This window comes from Callospermophilus lateralis, chromosome 16, assembly GCF_048772815.1.
Source record: "Callospermophilus lateralis isolate mCalLat2 chromosome 16, mCalLat2.hap1, whole genome shotgun sequence".
Taxonomy (NCBI): Eukaryota; Metazoa; Chordata; class Mammalia; order Rodentia; family Sciuridae; genus Callospermophilus; species Callospermophilus lateralis.
The window spans coordinates 22848195-22866786 of NC_135320.1; the positions used below are offsets into that span (position 1 = coordinate 22848195).

General features: G+C 37.4%; 1 protein-coding gene across 1 annotated transcript in view; it reads right to left on the reverse strand.

The window, feature by feature from the left end:
* The window catches only part of Prex2 (phosphatidylinositol-3,4,5-trisphosphate dependent Rac exchange factor 2), a 272774-nt gene that overhangs the window by 97153 nt on the left and 157029 nt on the right, over window positions 1–18592 (reverse strand). The window contains exons 22-25 of the mRNA XM_076836448.1: window positions 17843–18027; window positions 15630–15791; window positions 6490–6712; window positions 5730–5937 (exon numbers count right to left, since the gene is read on the reverse strand). Coding sequence (XP_076692563.1) covers window positions 5730–5937; window positions 6490–6712; window positions 15630–15791; window positions 17843–18027 — 778 coding nt within the window. The remainder of the gene's footprint in view (window positions 1–5729; window positions 5938–6489; window positions 6713–15629; window positions 15792–17842; window positions 18028–18592) is intronic.

The window sequence follows — 18592 nt, forward strand, 5'->3', positions numbered from 1 at the left end:
CCTGGGGAAGACTGCGACCTGCTGCTATTTACTAAAGGTCCATTAATTAAAATTCTGGGCAGCATTTCATTCCAGATCAGTCACCTCCTAATGTCACTGATAAAGATTTCTGTGCGACCACTCTAAGGCCTGGACGCTTGGCCGTGGAATGTTTCCGTTAGAACTAACTCAAAATCAGGCAAAGGCGTAATTGGGCTTTATTATCCAACAGGATGCTTTAAAACTCACTCAATTAACTAAACCACATCGAAAGCAAGATCCCATGGCTGGCTTTCAAGCCAGAACAAGCTCATACTACATGCTTATGACATTGAGTTCCAACCAATAGCACATGTCTTGACCTTTATTTTTTCATAACAATGAAAATGTTCATTTTATTATTTGGTAGCTTTCTACCTCTTACACGTATTCCCTAACATCAAATCCAAAGCTATATGTGAAGTAAAATCCTTAATTAGAGAGGTCTCACTAATTAAGCACACTTGTTGCACCAGGTGTTATTTGTAGTGGTGTGGATACAGCTGTGTACAAACCACAAAGGTCCCTGCCTTCTTCAGAGTGTAAAATTCCCTGGAAGAAGATCAACAGTGAACAAGTAAACTTTAGAGCATAACAAAGAGTGACAAATGTTAAGGAGAAGAACAAAGAAAACACGGAGCTACAATTTCAAATAGTATAGCTGAGGACAGTGTCACTGTGAAATGATCTTTGAATACTATTTTAGCATTTCATAGGTTTTAGACATCAGTGGTGGTTGAAGGAGCCCTGTTACATAGCTCAAGGCTCTCTGAGCATTTTCAATAACTGAAAGTTCTGAATTATTTTAAACAGTTTCTCTATTTGGAAATATACTTTTAATGTCTTGTAAGACAGATTGTATATTTATTCACTCCTTCTACCCCAAAGATTAAAACATTAGAGTAACTCCAATTACCCAAGCACCACACTACACAGACAGATGAACTCTGAATATCAAAGAGGAAAGATATGCAGGAGTTCTCATTTTGCAGACAGCCCTCTGTGCTTATGTATATTTTAAATTAGAAGTCATGGAGCTGAGCATAAAATATTTTCTCAAAGTAATGAGAATTATTTTCACGTATTTACTTTTCATTTCAAACAGTTGCAATCACGCTTGCACTGACCCTATGGGAACAAGTGTTTAAGCTTAAAAATAAATGATAGGAAAACCTGTTCTCAACACCATGTTCTCACATAAAATTTCCAGATTCTGAAAAGCAATAATAAGGTATCAGACTATAGTACTCATTTGTGCATGCAAAAAATATTTTGCTTTGCTTTTGCTCATATATAATATTAAGCTACTTACTAAAGGTCCATTAATTAAAATTCTGGGCAGCATTTCATTCCAGATCAGTCAACTCCTAATGTCACTGATAAAGATTTCTGTGCACAGTGGATTTCATCTACTCATGCTTTTAAAATATAATCCTCATCCTCATCACAAGTAACATTTGTTATGCTCTTTATGTCCATCGAATAAAGAGAGGTCTAAGTAACAGGGACAGAGGAGTATCTACTTTAATTGGAGGACAGGCAAACCTCTAAATGGGTCAGTCATCAGTCTGACTCTTGAGCACTCAGGAATTCAGACATGCAGACCTGGAAGGCAGTGCCCACCAGGCAGAGCACCTTGAAGTGGGTCAGAGTTCCGGTAACAGAAAGTGTCTACTAAAGCTGCAGCTCAGTGAGATGAGTTTGGAGAGGCAGACAGGGGCAGATCATGTAGGAAACTGCAGGCCCCAATAACACATTCATATCACATAGATTCTGCATCCATAGATTAACCAACCACACATCAAAAATATTCAGGAAAAAAAAACTATCTGTACTGAACATGCACAATTTTTTCTTGCCATTATCCCCTAGATGATACAATGTATAATTATTTACATAATATTTATAATGTCTAGGTATTATAAATAATCTAGAGATGATTTAAAGTATACAGGAGGTTTGGCACACGTTATATACCAATAATAAACAATTTTATACAAGGGATTTGAACATCCTGGGATTTCGGTACCTGAAGGGGATTCTCAAAGCTATCTCCTGTGAATACCAAGGAACAGCCCTAGCTTCACTGTAGCATAATGTGGTTTCATGGTTTTAGGCAGGGTACTACACAATTTACCTTTCCAGGTCCCTCGGGCATCTGCTGAATATAGAATGTATCAGGCAAGTCACAGAATAGAAATTCCTCTAGTGGTGCTAGTGAGAGAGGATGCTAATTCAATCTAAAGGGACAGACGCGAATGCATTCAGAGGTATAACTGACAGCACCTGGTGCAGAATCAGAGCTGGGGGAAGGCAAAAGAAGAAACAAAGATGACTCTTAGGTTCTGGCTTGAGGAACTGAAGAGATAGGGAATCATCTACTGAGAAGGGGAAGCCCAGGGTAGAGAAGGGACAAAATAGGTTTAAGGATAAGGAAATCGTAATTCAGTTTTGGAAACAAAGTTAAGCTTCAAATGTCTGTGATACATCCCAGGGTTTCATAATACAAAGCAGAGAGGAACTGTGAGAATGAAATTAGTGTATAGAACAGCATAACCCTGCCTGGCACAGAGCACCTATCATAGATGCTGCTTTTTATGAATCTATGCTTCTATTTGTACATGTTTTCAACAAAAGGCTTGAGGAAATGCCTAAGTTAATTCCACCAGCCTTTCCATCTGTGACGACCACCTACCCCCAGGTCACTAACTGTCCTATAATGCAGTCAATTCATGTCTTAATCTTGGGGCATCTGCAAAATGAAATCTGTTCCCAAATTTCCTAACTTTCCTATTCCCCAATGTTCTGTTTGTTTCCTCCCTGGAAGAACACACAAATCCTCTAATTTAAAATAGAATTGGGGCTATTCATAAATTATTTTTTGGTTTTACATATTTCAAATCTAAGTGTCATTAACTGGAAAGAGCCCATTCAAGGACAAAAGTACTTAGTGTCCCAAAGTGAAAGAGCAATCATACAACTTTGATTAAATTCATCACATCACCTTATCTTGTGCTACTAGATAGCAAATTCATCTCTAACTCTATCTTAGGATCTGAAGTTAAGTAGGAGGATTTAGCAAAATGCCTATGTATTAAAGAAAATTTTACTTCTAGAAGTGTTTTCAAGTGGCAGGGTGTCTAGATTTCATGATAAGACAAGCTCAACACCAGCCCTTCATAGGAATAAGCAACTTCTTAAGAGGCAATTTCTTTTAAAACTTGGCAAAGCATCTGAGATCTGCTTTTACACCCTGACCAAGAATAATTACTATATGGCAAGAAAATTGCTTGTTAACTAGCTTTTAAATAAATTGTTAAGCTCGAATGCAATGTAGCATCTCTGAATACTAAAGGGCAACAGGGAATCCAGGCACTTGGCCACTGTACTGTTTTAAAGTGATTATATTGCAGATTGAATTGTGTGGAACATGTTTATATTTAGAATTAAATTACATGGTATGCAATGAGAAGACCAGGCTAGCTGCACCGATCACTGGCTCATGTCATGTCACTTTTCTGATAAACATACAGAGCTGGGTAAAGGCTTTTAGAATAGCAGAATGGGGGAAACAAGAAGAATAATTAATCATTTTAAGTAGTTCTAGCTAATAAAAACACCTAATGCCTTTCAACAGCTAATGCTTTAAATATAAACATTTCAGATCAAGTAAAGGAACCTCTTTGGCTCCAACATTTTTCTTGAAAATGTATTGACAGTACCTACTTCTTAAAAAAAAAAAAAAAAACAGTCTGATGATTGCCAGGCACTGTTGGCCAGTCAGAGCATTAGAGGCTTAGTTTCTCAAGCAGTTTCAGCTGAGGCACATCAATAATCCTGCCACCAACAAACGGGTCATTCAGAAGTATGAGACTGGGCCAGATATTCTCATAAAATTCCTTAGAGAGTTGGCATCAATGATTCAATACCATTATTTATTGCCTCATTGATAAAAATGCTTCTTTTACATATTTTTTAAATACCTCAAGGGGAAAAGAACTGGTATCTAAAGTAGAACACATCACATAATAAAGTCACATTTATTAGATTAAGCAAAATATGACGTCCTAAATTATAAACTTCTGTTACCGGGTTTCAAGGCAATTCAAAAATATAATGCAATTGCTTTAAAATAGTTTTCTTAGCAACTTCAGGTGGTTTAATTTATCTATAAGCAGGGAAGTTACAGTTTAATATAGAAATGTTATCATTTTAAAAATCTAGTTCATTAGACATAGAAAAACAGGACTTTAATTTTAAATCACCTCTAAAACTTCAGGAAAAAAGAATAGTAATTTGAAGGTAATTTAAAAATATAATGTATCTATTTTGATCTCCAAATTTCAAAGATATGTAAAATAAGAGATCATGTCAATTAAGACTTCACTCGTATAATGCCTGATTACTACAAATGCATGCAATAAGTTCTAAACACTTTGTCTAAAATGAATTATCCATAAAGGTATGCGATGATATGAGTGCGTGAAGGAAACATATACACATCTGCCGGCAAATTAAATCAACAACTTCATAAAGATAAAATGCAAACAAGATGATGGCGTTTATAACTGTTCTCAGAATATGCCAATTTGGGAGGTACTCAAAGATTTCCATCCATTGAATGACTGAGCAAGCATGATATTCGGTACTATGCTGACTGCTTGCTATGTTATTTTTCTATAACTGTCACCAGAAACTTGAAATTCATTATTATCTACTTCAATATATAAGGAACTGACCTATGCCCAAAGCTATGCTATTCTGACCATACTGGACTGCCTTGACTAAACATGAAGCATAATCACAGAAAAAAACATGACAAGTCATCCTACTGTCCCAAAGAGTGTAGACAATTTGCAGATTTGTGTGTGTGTGTGCTACCAGATTGGGGAGTGGGGGTTGGTACCATTAAGCTATATATCCCCAGCTCTTTTATTTTTTTTTTTATTTTATTTTGAGACAGGGTCTTGCAAAGTTGTTTAGAGCTCTGCTTGTAGCTGAGGTTGGCCTCCAATGTGTAATCCTCCTGCCTTAGCCTCCCAAGATGCTAGGATCACAGGCATGAGCCACAGTGCCCAGTTACCAACTGTCAAATTCTTAAGTAAGAATTAGGATTGACGTAGATAGAAAACTCCTCATTAACTGCTTCCTGGCCAGGCAATTTGGGCTTTTACTTTATAGGCCAGTATGTTCAACAGAAAATAAAAGAAGTATTGGTCCTGGAGGTACATTTTCCATATTTGCTCATTTAACAACTATGTTAAATATTTTAACTATGTTAAATAATAAATATTATATAAATAATATTATTTTAATAATAATTAATAAATATAAATATTTATTATATTTTGCATCTTTCATAAATATCTCCAGTGTACATACATCAAATATCAGGAATTTGAACTGCAAAAGATAACAAGAAAATCCTCATACACAGCTGTTACAGTTTCAAAGATATTATTCACATCATATTTTCACACTGAGACTTAGTTTTCCTCTATAAGATAGAATTTTGTCATTCTCTTCCCTGATATTAAATGTCTACTTAAAATATCTACCTATCCATGGAATACTGGAATGAAGAGGACCTGTATGATGAGCACAAATTTCCTACATTATCTAAATCTAAAGAATGAACAAATTTTTCAATAGTCCCACTTTCTACTGCTCATTTATTAGGCAAATTTTAAAGTATAGTATAAAACACTTACTCATCTATTTGACAAACACACATCTCCACTTCTCTCAGTGCAGTCTGGATTTTGCCCAGAAGTTTCTGATAGATATCTTGAGTTTCTAAGTCCTCTTCTTTCAACAAATACCGAAGGCCATGGCCATCCTGCTGTCCCAGAGACAGTCCTGAAGGGGCTGCCATGGTCGTAATGGTGTGCTGAATGTACACCATCGGGCTCAGTTTCCCTGGACAATCAAAATCATTCCACAGGAATATTTATTACCTTAAATGTATGACTATCCAGTCCAATACATTTTAGAGGTTCAGGCTGGTATAAAACAAAAATCCCAATCCAACACTGAATTTAATTGAGGAATTAAATCTTGTGGGGAGCTGTAATTAAAAGCTACAAATAGTCTAATCCCTCATCCCACTGCAATGATGCAGATTGGCATTAATGCATTTCTAACCAGTTCCTCTAGGATTTTCCCCAAAGTTATAAAGCCATTTCAGATTAGTGGCTTTCACACTCAAGATGAGCTATGCTTATCACAGACATGAGGAATTTTAATTTTAAATCATCCTGTCTTTCTTGAAAGAAAAATAATAATGAATGCCTAACTCCAATTTCATTCTGTATACACTTGTGCATGGATATAACTATCCACATGAGAATTCTTTTTTTTTTTTAAGAGAAGGATTGCTTGCATACCAGCAATCTAACATATTATAAAATGCAGCAATGCTTATAACTGCCTAAATGTTCATGTGCAATAAAATTTCAAAAGCCAACATACCTTGCTCAGAAGATTTACTTTCTTTATCCTGAGAATTATGCTTCCTACTATCCAGCTGAACACCAAAGGCACTCCCCAGAGAGGTTGATGTTTTGGGATAAGAAACTTCCATCACATTGACATGGCAGTTGGTAGGGCAGAAATCACTGCTGTGCAGTGGGGAGATCTTAGATTTGGCTTGTTTAAAGGTGGGCCAAGCTCGATTCCTCAGCACACGGGAGAACTGTAAATTACAGAAGAAATAAAAAGCAGCTGAACACACAGTAGTAATAACTCAAAACATTTCACCTGTGTCATTCAAAACAAAAAAATCAAAAGAAAATTAAATCATGTCAACTGGAACGAGTGACATAAATTCTAAGTTGTTGGAAATTAAACTGCTCTTTCAAAACCCAAACATTTTTAATGAAGCAAAGCAATATGGACAGCAAATGCAGGATTCCTTTGAAACTCCTGACTGCAAGCTATGTGCTAAAAGAAATGAACCTCAGTGACCAACACAACTTATTAGGACTCTATTCCACTGGCTGACAGAAAGTAAGAGAGTGTAATAGAGAATCTGGCATCCTAGGGCACCAGGAGGTAAGATAAGATTTAAAAAATAGGGTAGCTATCAGGTCCAGAATGAAAGAAGATGGGATTATTTCAAGTATCATCAGAAAGCCAATTCAAAGCAGAAGTCCAGCAACAGAGTACTGTGGTGTTGACCAGAATGGCCGGACAACTGTACTGCCCATGTCTCCTGCTAATCACTGCTGCATTTGGGGGTCACAATCAACTTGCAGATAAGTGTTCACTCTACTTTTATGCCATTGACAATAAACTGATTCTAAAATGATATATGACTTCCAGGGGTATCTACTCCACTGCTTCAAACCTTACAACAGTCTACCATTCAAGTCTAGCTACTCCTTGCCATGGTCTATAAAGCTTCCCGAAATCCAGCTCTTACCCAGCTTGTTATCTATCCAAAGCTCTCCTCCCTTGTCCTCTAAGTTCCCTCAGGCTTTTGCACATGGTTCCTCTCATACACAATCTTACCCACTCTGAGCCTTTATTTATAGGTTGTTCAATGTACCTAGAATTTTCTTCTTCTCTCATGGCCAAACTTTTTCCTTATGCATCTTCAGATTCTAGCAAATCATCAAGAGGGCTTCCCTGAGTCCCGGGCTATATTCCCTTTTCCTGGCTACATGCTAGGTTGTAGCACACTGTCACTCTCTTTATAATTGTAAATAATTGCTCATCTCCGGCTCAGGCAGCAGATGGTAAACTCCAAGACGGTAATGACTATATCCATCTTCGCACCATTGATAGGTATCTCACAGAGCTGAACCGAACTGTAGTCTCAGAAGCAGAGGACTACAAGTCATGAGCTTCCTGTGTGTTCCTAGCAGCTGTCACAGTAGCTAATAAGACGTCAAACAAATCAGGGTCTTTTCATCATGTGTAGCAAAATAAGGGATATGAATCATATAATCTCTATGTTCTCTTCTTGCTTAAAACTATAACCATGATTCTACCTACTTATTATACTACTAGAGTAATAATTTTGTCATTAAAAAGAATAAAAACAAAGACTACAAGGATCACTGTCTACCTTTTCTAGGATAATTAAAGGATAAGTATAAAAAAATAACATCCCGTAAATATATGTTCACATTAGAACCATTATGGAATAGCATAGCCTGAACTTACTACCACTTTTATTCATTCAACAATTACATGTGTTCCTCAGTATCTGCAGGAAATTAGTTCTAGGATTTCCCAGGGACATCAAAAACCACGGATACTCAAATTCCTTATACAAAATGTCATAGTACTTTGTATAACCTATTGCACCTTCTCCTGTATCATCTCTAGATGATTAATAATAACTAACACAATATGAATTCCATGTAAATAGTTGTTATACAGCATTATTATTTGTATTATTTTTAATGTTTTTTGAATATTTTTGACCTGTGGGTGGTTCAATCTGTGGGTGTAGAGCCCCGAATACTGAGGGACCATTAGAGATCACAAGGGGTCTCTGTGTACCAGGCACTGTCCTAGACATGTGGGGGAACATCAGTGAATGAAACAAAGATTCCTGACTTCTGAAAAATTGCATTTGACAAGAGGAAAGACACATAATAATGTGGCTCTTACCAGGATGGAAATGCAAAGCCCTTGAGAAAAAAACTGGCTGAGCACAGGGGGCAGAAGAAGGACCACCTACAGGAGAGAGATGGCATTGGCTCACCGAGGGGCCATCAGTAATAGAGGCAGTAAGGAAAGCCTGTGTATTCTGAAGATAGAGCCAAAACAGAGTTGAGAGTAAAGGGGTGAAGAAGATAAATCAATAGAAGGATGGGTGTGCAGAGGGCTGGGATCAAGAGCTTATGTCAAACACACAAAGTCTGTGAGATCCATGGAGGTCAGATGGAGAAGTCAAGGGGGCTGAGATCTCCTGAGGCATGGTCAAATGAAGAGGTCAGGAGGAAAATCGGCATAGAACACTTTGAATGAGCCACCAACAAAAAGAAAGGACAGAAGTCAGGCCTCCAGGGTGTCACAGAGAATGCTAATGAGAAGCTCGAAGTCAACTGCATCAGGTCAACTAAGACAAGGAATTCAATCAGGAAATTAACAGGCTGTGGCAAAATAGAGCCATTTCAGTCATGTGGTGGGTTCCAGAATCCATCTGGAACATGGTAAGGGGAATGAGCAAGTGAGACAACAGGTACATACAGGGATATGGAGAGCTCTTTTCAAGAAGGTCAAAGAACTGGAACAGGAGGTAGACAGGAGTGTAAGAGGCAAGGGAAGCATTTATTTCTAATAAAGGTGATTATGACAGCACATTCATATTATTGATGGGAAGAAACAGTTTTTATAGCGGGAACTTCAAGTTTTGAGTACATTGGTAGCTAATTCATGAATTATTGACCATGGCCACATATTCAAACTCAATGATAGTCATTTGGCTAAAAGTCAGAAATAATACAAAGTAAGTAAGCTATTACTGTGCAGATAGGCTCCCATTTAGTCTCCCATTTCAATGAAGTGTAAAATTCCTTAGGCACAAAGATACAAAAGTTCTGTATTAGACTGTCTTATAAGGGGACACGGGGAAGAATTTTACATGCAAGTTTCCAAATCCATCTAGCAGTTTGAGGAGTCTGAGTTAGCATTAGATAAGTAAAAGTACGTGGAATGTTCAAAGTAAGACTTCTAATTCCTATTTATACTATTTCTGTACAAACAGAAACTATCTTCTGAATGAATATCCAGGAAGTATCCCCAATACTGGGGAAAAGTCCATTTATGGAATTGGTATTACGTACAAGAATGACTCTAAAATTAAGAAGAGTTTCCCAGACAATTTACAAGGCAAATGTTTCTCAAAACAGGGAACAGATTTACATCTGAACTGTCCACACACCCAGTTCCACAGAGAATGAATGCCTGCTCAAGATTCAGTACAGCCTTCAAAAGGGGCCAACCTTATCATAAGATGTCTGTGAACAGGAAATCTATTATTATATCCTAGCTATAGAAACGACAGAAATCAGCTGGTTACTATTTTTAAAACCTAAAACTTCTACAGTCAAAATAAAATAAAGCCCGACTCGTTAAGATTTTTAGTTTCTATGGATACATTTTCTTTCACAAAAAGAGGAGTGTTGAAACTTTCATCTGGAAGAAAAATATGTTGCTAATATAGTTTTTAAATAAATATGTGAAGAAATTTTAAAGTCTATATTCACACGTGGTTTTGGCTGACATGCATTTGATATGTAACTGAAGCTAACCTCATATAACCTCTTAGGAGTCTTTATCTTAGGCATCTGCATTTGACTGAACGTGAAAAGATCCTTGAACTATCTTCTTGCTAACCTGACTTCTCTAGAGAGAAGATGACCAATTATTTTAAGAATATTTACGGCCAAGTGAGATGATGATAAGATTAACTTTTAAAGCACTTCGACCCTGATGTTTCTGACCAGACTTTTCTTTTTATTTATGAATGAAACATAAAAATAAGTGAGGCAGCATTCCATAGGTCTGCTACTTGCCAGCTATGTGACCGGAGGCAAATGTCACCTTCTTGAGGAAGAAGCAGTATAGTATGTCAGTACACACAGATGTTCTGAGACTCAGAGAACGATCAAGTGCAGAAAAGGGCTCTCTATAACTCAATGATATTATTTTTTGTTATCTAAAATCGCTTCCTCTGGCTCTAGGAGTGTAGCTCGGTGGTAGAGTGTTCCTTGGCACAAAAAAATAAAATAAAATAAAATAGAATCATTGCCCATAAATGAAATCATTCATCTGTCCATTTCTAACTTAAAAGCTTATAGGATGCTAGTTACGAACAATTAAGTAGAACATATTTCTTACTCACTAAGATGATGATTTTGAGAATCTCCAACATTTGGGTGAAACCCTAAAGTATGTGCTTCTCATTTCCTGCACATGCACACCTCAGTTTGTTACAATAAACCAAGAAATGACAGAGTCTTCATCTGCTATAACCATGTCAGCAGATCTGCCCATTTTTTGCCCCCTACACGTATCTTGGAATGATCCTTTCCATCTCCAATACTGCTACAGGGTCCACACCACCATCAACTTGCACTTCCACAGGTTAAAAACCACTTACCAACCTCCCTGCTGTGGCTCTTCTCCCACCAATACCTTATGCAATTGCCAAAGTGATTTTCTTCCAAACAAATCTGATTATTATGCTATTCCAAAATATCACTGGAAAAGTCTAATGTTGTTGGGGTATTTTTTTTTAATTACATCCACACTCTGATCTTCATTTCTAGTCCAGGGAGTAGGCCTATTCTTTATCTATAAGAGCAGTCTCATTTCTGTATCTTTGCCTGAACTTAGGTCACTCTGACAAATCATCCCAACTTACAGGACCTACCATTTGGTGACTATTCAATCCACAATGACTTTTTCTTTACTGAAATCCTATTGCTTTTCCAGTCTGAACCACACTGAGCTGTGAAACACAAAGTCAAATGCAGGTAAACAAACAACAACCAGTGTTAGTATAAAAGGGAGCAAGTTTCAAATCCCATTGCTGTTGCCAACTGAGTGCCCTGGGCAAGTTACTTAACCACCCTGAACTTTGGGCACTTCATTCCATGAAATGAGAAATGTGTACCTCATTTCACTGTTTTGGTAAATTCTACAATGTAAGCAAACTAGAAAACACCTCATGCAATGCTAGATAGCTAGTTGTAGCCTGACAAAACCCCCAGTTACTTGGGAGGCTCAGGCAAGAGGATTGCAATTTCAATGCCAGTCTGGGCAACCTAGCAAGACCCTGTCTCAAAATAATAAAACGATCTGAGGAGGGAGCTCAGTAGTACAGCATTGGCCTGGCATGCTCAAGGACCTGGGTTCCATCCCAGAACTGTGAAAGAAAGGGAGAGAGGGAAAGCACAGGACACATGCACATGTATGTGTGTACACACACACACACATGCATACGCACACACGCGCACACATACTATTGTGAGCTCATAACTCTAGGAAGCACCATGTAAACTAGGTTATAAGGGGGTAGCAAGTTCAGCCATTCAGGGGTATTCCTAGCAGGTTAGGTGAGCACTTGTATTCCTCATGTCCCTTTGGCTTTTCCTTTTGATTAGACTGTAAATATGGGAGGGCAGGCATCCTGGAACAACTGTGTGTGCACCCTACTCTTTACATGATAAGTACACATTAGGGGCTGGCGATATAGCTCAGTTGGTAGCGTGCTTGCCTCACATGCACAAGGCCCTGGGTTCAATCCCAGCACTTCCTACCAAAAAAAAGAAAAAATGAAAAAAGTACACATTAGTTAATATTTTCCTATACTTCCTGCCCCACCCCACAACAGATTTGCTTTGAATAGACTGGGTTTTTCATCTACGCCATTGGCTTTCATTAAAGAGAGCATTAAAAATATCTGCAATGTAAAACAGATGTTTTTCATTGAAGCCCTTCTTTCTTTCACGATGGTACACTTATGGGCAGCACCATACAATATCTGTGTGAGAGGTTTCTTTTAGCTCAAGAAAAGCTATGCTTCTCTTATGCAAAATGTCTATTTCACAGGGATGCTGCAAAAATACAACAGGATGTTTGCCTTTACATTTTGAACACCAGGAAGTAGAAAGCCAAATACAGTATTCAGTTTTAGAACCTAAATATAATCTTGGGACCTTAGGACCCTTTCCCCTGTTGGCCAGTACCATCTATTCCAATACAGCTTTCCTATGGAGTAGATATTAATAATTTTCCTCCAATACCCATTCTCCTCTTCTTCCTTTCTGTAATAAGACTCCCCAGATTTTAGTTGAGCCCAGTGGAAGTCTGCCTGAGAAAATATGTCCCAGTCTCTCTTTCAAAAAAATAACTAATAAGAGTTAAAACAGAAATGATGTGGATAATTTCTGGGTCAGGCAGCAAAAGCAAACTCTGTACTTCCTCTTTGCTCTTCTGAAGAATCACAGCCTAGACATGGTGGTAAAGCAGCTTTGAACTCGCAGAAGATAGCAATATCCCTAGAAGAGCAAAACCATACATGGCAGAACATTCCTAAGATTGACAAGTCCCACCCCACTGTACTCCTGTCAGGATGGACTTTTATGTAGGTGGAAAAAAAATCAATCAATCATCCACCCATCTTGGTTAAGCCTGTGTTATCTTGGTCCTCTGTGAAGCAGATGAAGCAATTCACCACCCAATCTACAGTGGTTCCTAAAGTTTTGAGTGTGTGTGCGTGCGTGTGTTTAACAGCTCACCCTTTTCGTGTACGTTCCTGAAAGCTACTTCCAGCGTCTTTGTCGTATGAAGGAATGGAGAGAAAAAGAAAATCAAAAACAGAAAGAAAATGACACGGACACAGGGGACCAGTTTGACACCCAGAATCTGCCTGAGCCCCCATCACATCTTTCACAGATCCATCTCTGAAGCAGAATGATTCTCTTTTTCAAAATGTGATCAAAAGGAGCATAAAACTAGTTTGCATTTGCCGAGAGCTTTTGAATTTTACTTCAAAGTACTGCCACAGACTAGACAGAAAAGGAGAAGTAAAAGAAGATTCTTCTTCCCTACAGCTTCCAACACGGCCCGTTTGTGGACTCCTTCCCAACTCAGATGAACCGAGTTCAGCAGTCATGGAAAGAGAGCTAATGGGTGTCTCAAACAGGTCGCAATCTCGATATCACTTTCTCATGCGACTGGACTTTTAGAAAATTATGACAGTAATGCATGCTTAACAACCCAAACATCACAGGAAGTTCTTAAACAAAAAAAAAATAACGGCTCTCTACCCCTTGTCTCACTCTACCCAATGCAGCCAACAATGTCAATCCTTTGGGTATTCATTCACACACATTCTCATCCATATATAGACGCATGGACTTATTTTCACTTTCAATATCAACAATATAAAATTCATGTATGGTTAAATAATATTCATATGTATCTAGATAAGTAATAATCACACGTGCAGACATACCAAATTTTAAGCAATTACAATCATTTTGAGGGGGAAATTTAATTAATTAGTCTTCTATGATATAAATACACACAAAAATTAAAAACTATTATGGGATATGCTTTGGAGGTCAATTTCCATTCATTCTATTTCCAAAATATATTCCCAAATCCATCGAATTTTCTGTCTCCTCCATCCTCATTGCTGTCAATATTGCTCAACTGAACTACTGTAATTGCTTCCAACTGTTCTCAATTTCTCCATTCCCACCCTTGCAACCCACCCCTACAAAAGCATGATTCCTTAAAATCCTCAAGTAGATAAAATCATCCCCCTGCTTAAAGCCTTCCCATTGGTCTTCATCAATATAAGAATGAAACCCAAACTCCTTCCAAAGTTCCAAAAGGCACAACACTTCTACAACTCTTTCTAACCGGCCCCTGCCAAAGCCTCTGACCTTACTGGAGAGCTGGCCACTCTCCCCTGGACACCTGGCCTTCTTTCTGCTTTGGGGCCTCTGTCCCAGCGGTTCCTTACACCCAAATATTCCCTTCTCCAATACAAATGGAGAGTTCTACTTGTCATGCACACCCAGGGTTTCAAAGGAGAGTGTCCCTGACTAGGTACCACCCTGACACTACCTACTACACCTCCCTATTTTGATTTCCTCATAAGCTTTTTCAACCCATTTGCAGGGGTTTATTTAATTCTTTGCTAATTTCCACACTCAAATGTGAGCACCATGAGAGGAGCGATCTTGTCTGTCCCATCCCAGGTTACATTCCTCATGACAAGAAGTGCCTGGCACACAGAAGGTGCCCGAGAATGTATGACACGTAAATAAACCAATCAATCAATTTAAAGCAGCCCATTTGCCACATACTTTGATGGAGGCCTTCTGTTTCCTTTGTTGGGAGAAAAAGGAAAGAACAACTATAGCATAATTTAAAATTTTGACATCAGAATTAAAGGATCTGCATTTAAAACCCAGCTCTATCTTTTACAGGTAAATTATTAAATTCGTTAGGCGTCAGCCAATATTATATTTTTGAAAATGTGGGATAATAATAAAGCTTATAGGCTGAAAAGATCAAATGAGGTAATGGATATAAAGACATTTTTAAAATACTCCAATATACTATTGCTATGGTTTGAATACGGACCCACAAAATTCATGTGCTGAAAACTTAATCCCCAAATTCATGTGTGGACTGCATTGGGAGGTACACTTTGGGGAAGTAATCAAGATTAAATGAAGTCATGAAGTGGAGTCTCCATGATGGCATTAGTGGCTTTATAAGAGGAAGACAGACCCTAACTAGTGTGCTGGGTATCTCATCATGTGATGCCCTCCAACACATTATGATGCAGAGAGAAGGCTCCCACTAATTGCCAGCACCTTGATATTGGGCTTCCCAAACTCCAGAACCATGAATAAATAAACTTCTATTCTTTATAAACAACCTAGCCTCAGGTGTTTTGCTATAGTAACAGAAAACAATAGACTAGGACAGTTGTATAAATGTTATCATTATTACAATAAATACAGTACATAATATATGTATAAAAGGAATAGCAAGGATTGATTTAAATTTGGCACTTCAATAATAATATCAGTATTAATTACATATAAGATTTATAGAATCTTTACCTTTTTGTAACTGGAAATTCTCTGACAAATGTGCTCAATTTTTTCACTGCACATGGCACTGAATTTACTCTGAAGGTCAGAAGGAATCACTTCATTTAGAGAATTTAGGCTGGCACAGTTTTGCACAAAATGATCATCACTTTTAGCCAGGGCTTCAAGAATCTAATAATAAACACACAATACAAAATAAAATAAGAAAAAAAAAACCAAACATCAGAAGTAGCCGCATAAAATTTTCATAAGTTAACGCTCCAGGGTGACTTTCCAGTATTGCTCTTCTCTTCGCAGCTCCCCAGGATTTCCATGTTCTTTGAGGCACTGTGAGAGAGGTGATTTGCTTTGTCTGTTAGGTATCTCAGGTTACACCTTCTGCTAAGTATAAAAAGGCTGCTTGGGGAGGTAAGTGGACTTCAAAGACTCCCTGCTGGACAGATCAGACATCTGATGTGGGAACATATTTCCTATATTTTTAGTCAGAGTAACCCAGAACATTTTTTTCCCCCTCAATTGGATGGGAGAACAAAAAAAAAAAAAAAAAAAAAAAAAAAGCCAGGAAAAGCAATAGCATCCTCTTACAGAGAGTCTAACACAGACAGTGCAGTTAACAAATGCTTGCAGAAGGGATGAACAAAAAAACAGTTACCCGAGTAAAGTATAAATTAATGTTTATGCTGTGTCTAAGCTCTAGATGATAAAAGCATCATGTAAAAGCATCCATATAATGTTTTCAATTAGCAAACTTTTTTGAATATTTGAATCAATTTTAAGGCTCTGTGTGTGTGTGTGTGTGTGTGTGTGTGTGTGTGTTGTTTACCTTAGGTCACTAGAATTTCCAATGGCTTGAGAATTACACAGTGTGTTTATAGATGGCATTTACGACTCTTAGAGATCACAGGGATTGACCTTACCCCTAACCAATATTTTTATAATACTGTGTAGGACATAAAAATGTGTTGATGCTTTATTTCTTTCAGCCTCTTACTACCTCCATCTACTTCCCTGTTAGTATAAGTTTTCATTTCGCCATTAGTCTAGAAATCAGAGTTGGCCTTATCAGTGGCAGCATGCTCCAGGCTAAATGCCTTAATTCCTTTGACTTTCTTCATGTGTAAAATGGAAATGATTTTTGCAGTACTAACATAATTATCATATGTAGAATAGTCCACACAATTCTGCAAACTTGAAATAGATGAAAAATAAGATGATATAATAATGTGGTTTCAAACTCTTGCATGGTTTCCATTGACTGTATAACACAGTTTCAAAGGAACTGTGTTTGGGAAATATATAGCAAAAGATACATACAATGGCACAACAGCCTCATAATGATGAGTTGTTGTATTTTTTTTAAGTTGGCTTCCAGAATATAAAATAAAAAAGTAAAATATTTATTTTTAAAATGGATCACTTAGATCTCCATATTAAAACTTTAAAAATATATATTTTATATATTTTTTTTAAAAAATATATTTTTTATCTCCCACTAAAACTTTAAAAATATATATTATAACTGGTAATTGTCTCAACTACACATATTTAAAACAAGAAATAAAATGAAAAGATAAAAGTAAGAGAAATATATCTCATTTTTCTTGAAGTATCTGAATTCTCTCAGAATGACAGCAAAGCACAAACAAACACTGGAGGTCACAGAAGGAGTTTGAGGGACTCAACTTTTAGAAGCACCATGAAAAGAAAGCTCGGAGTCACATGTTTCGTCCATTTGGATATAAATTCACTTCCTCCCTCATCTTGTTTTCGTCTAAGGACCATATGGTGATGTCCTTTCCAAATAAGACTTGTACAAATTTCTGTGGATCTATTCATAACCTGATCTCTAAGCTTCTTGAAATTTTTGACACTTGCAAAACTTGAAATTTCTTATATTTCAGAACTTCAATGACTAGGGTCAGAGGATAATGTGCATTAAAAAAAAAAAAAAAAACCTGTCAAGAAAACTATCTGAATTAACAGAGGCTGCAAACCTATTAAATGTACGAAAGTCTTTGCCCAATCAGCTGGGCAAGAGTTCTATCCAAGTTAAAACCGTCATACAAAAGGATCAGTTAAAGTAAGACCACACACATACTCATACTGGAGAAAAAAGAAAAAGATGTTGAAGGACCTAGCAGCTGCAGCATGTACAGCCATTGCATTTCATAAGGTCGTTTTAGTTAGAAGGGAAGCCCTGGTGGTGACAGGTCCACTCCTACCTTGGCAGTCAGGCTGAAGAACCCCTTGGGCTCGATCATCTTCTCCACCACATTGCACTTGATCCCAGCCGTGCTGTCGTATTCATACACAACCCCGTACTCTAAGTGGACGTTGTCCACCGTCAGACTCACGTGCTCCTTCTTCCCGTCGATGATGGCCATGGTGTTGAACTTGTCAAGTGCCTCTGAAATGCAGACAATCTTCATTTGCCAACATCATGAAGGGTTTGTTCATCTCCTCAAATATTTTGAGCCTCAAATAATTTTTCAAGAGTTCTTTAAGGGTTGGCTAAATCTGCTGAATGAAGCATCTATTCTTGTTAACAATTTGAAAAATAAACGCACTTTATAGAAAGCAAATGCTTGAGTGATCCAAATCTCACCACTTTAATAGGACCAATCTCATCTTTATACCACTTAGATCTGTGGACCATGTGTATATTTAGTTATACCAATATAAACACTACAGATGTGATTTTGTGTTATTTTTTCAATGAAAAGAGCATACACAACTTAAATTTAGGGTTTCTAAAAATGCCTTAAACATTGAATGAATATTTTCTCAAAGCAGCAAAAAAAAAAAAAAAAGAAAAAGAAAAAAAAAACCCACACATAAAGAAGGGCATATTATAGAAGACAAAGGAGATGTAAGAATTGTTTTTGAACAGAGAGAATGGGATACCTGAAGTTTCCCAAACAGCCTCTTTCAGGGAGAGTTCATTGAGAAAATTCATCATTGTTCACTATACT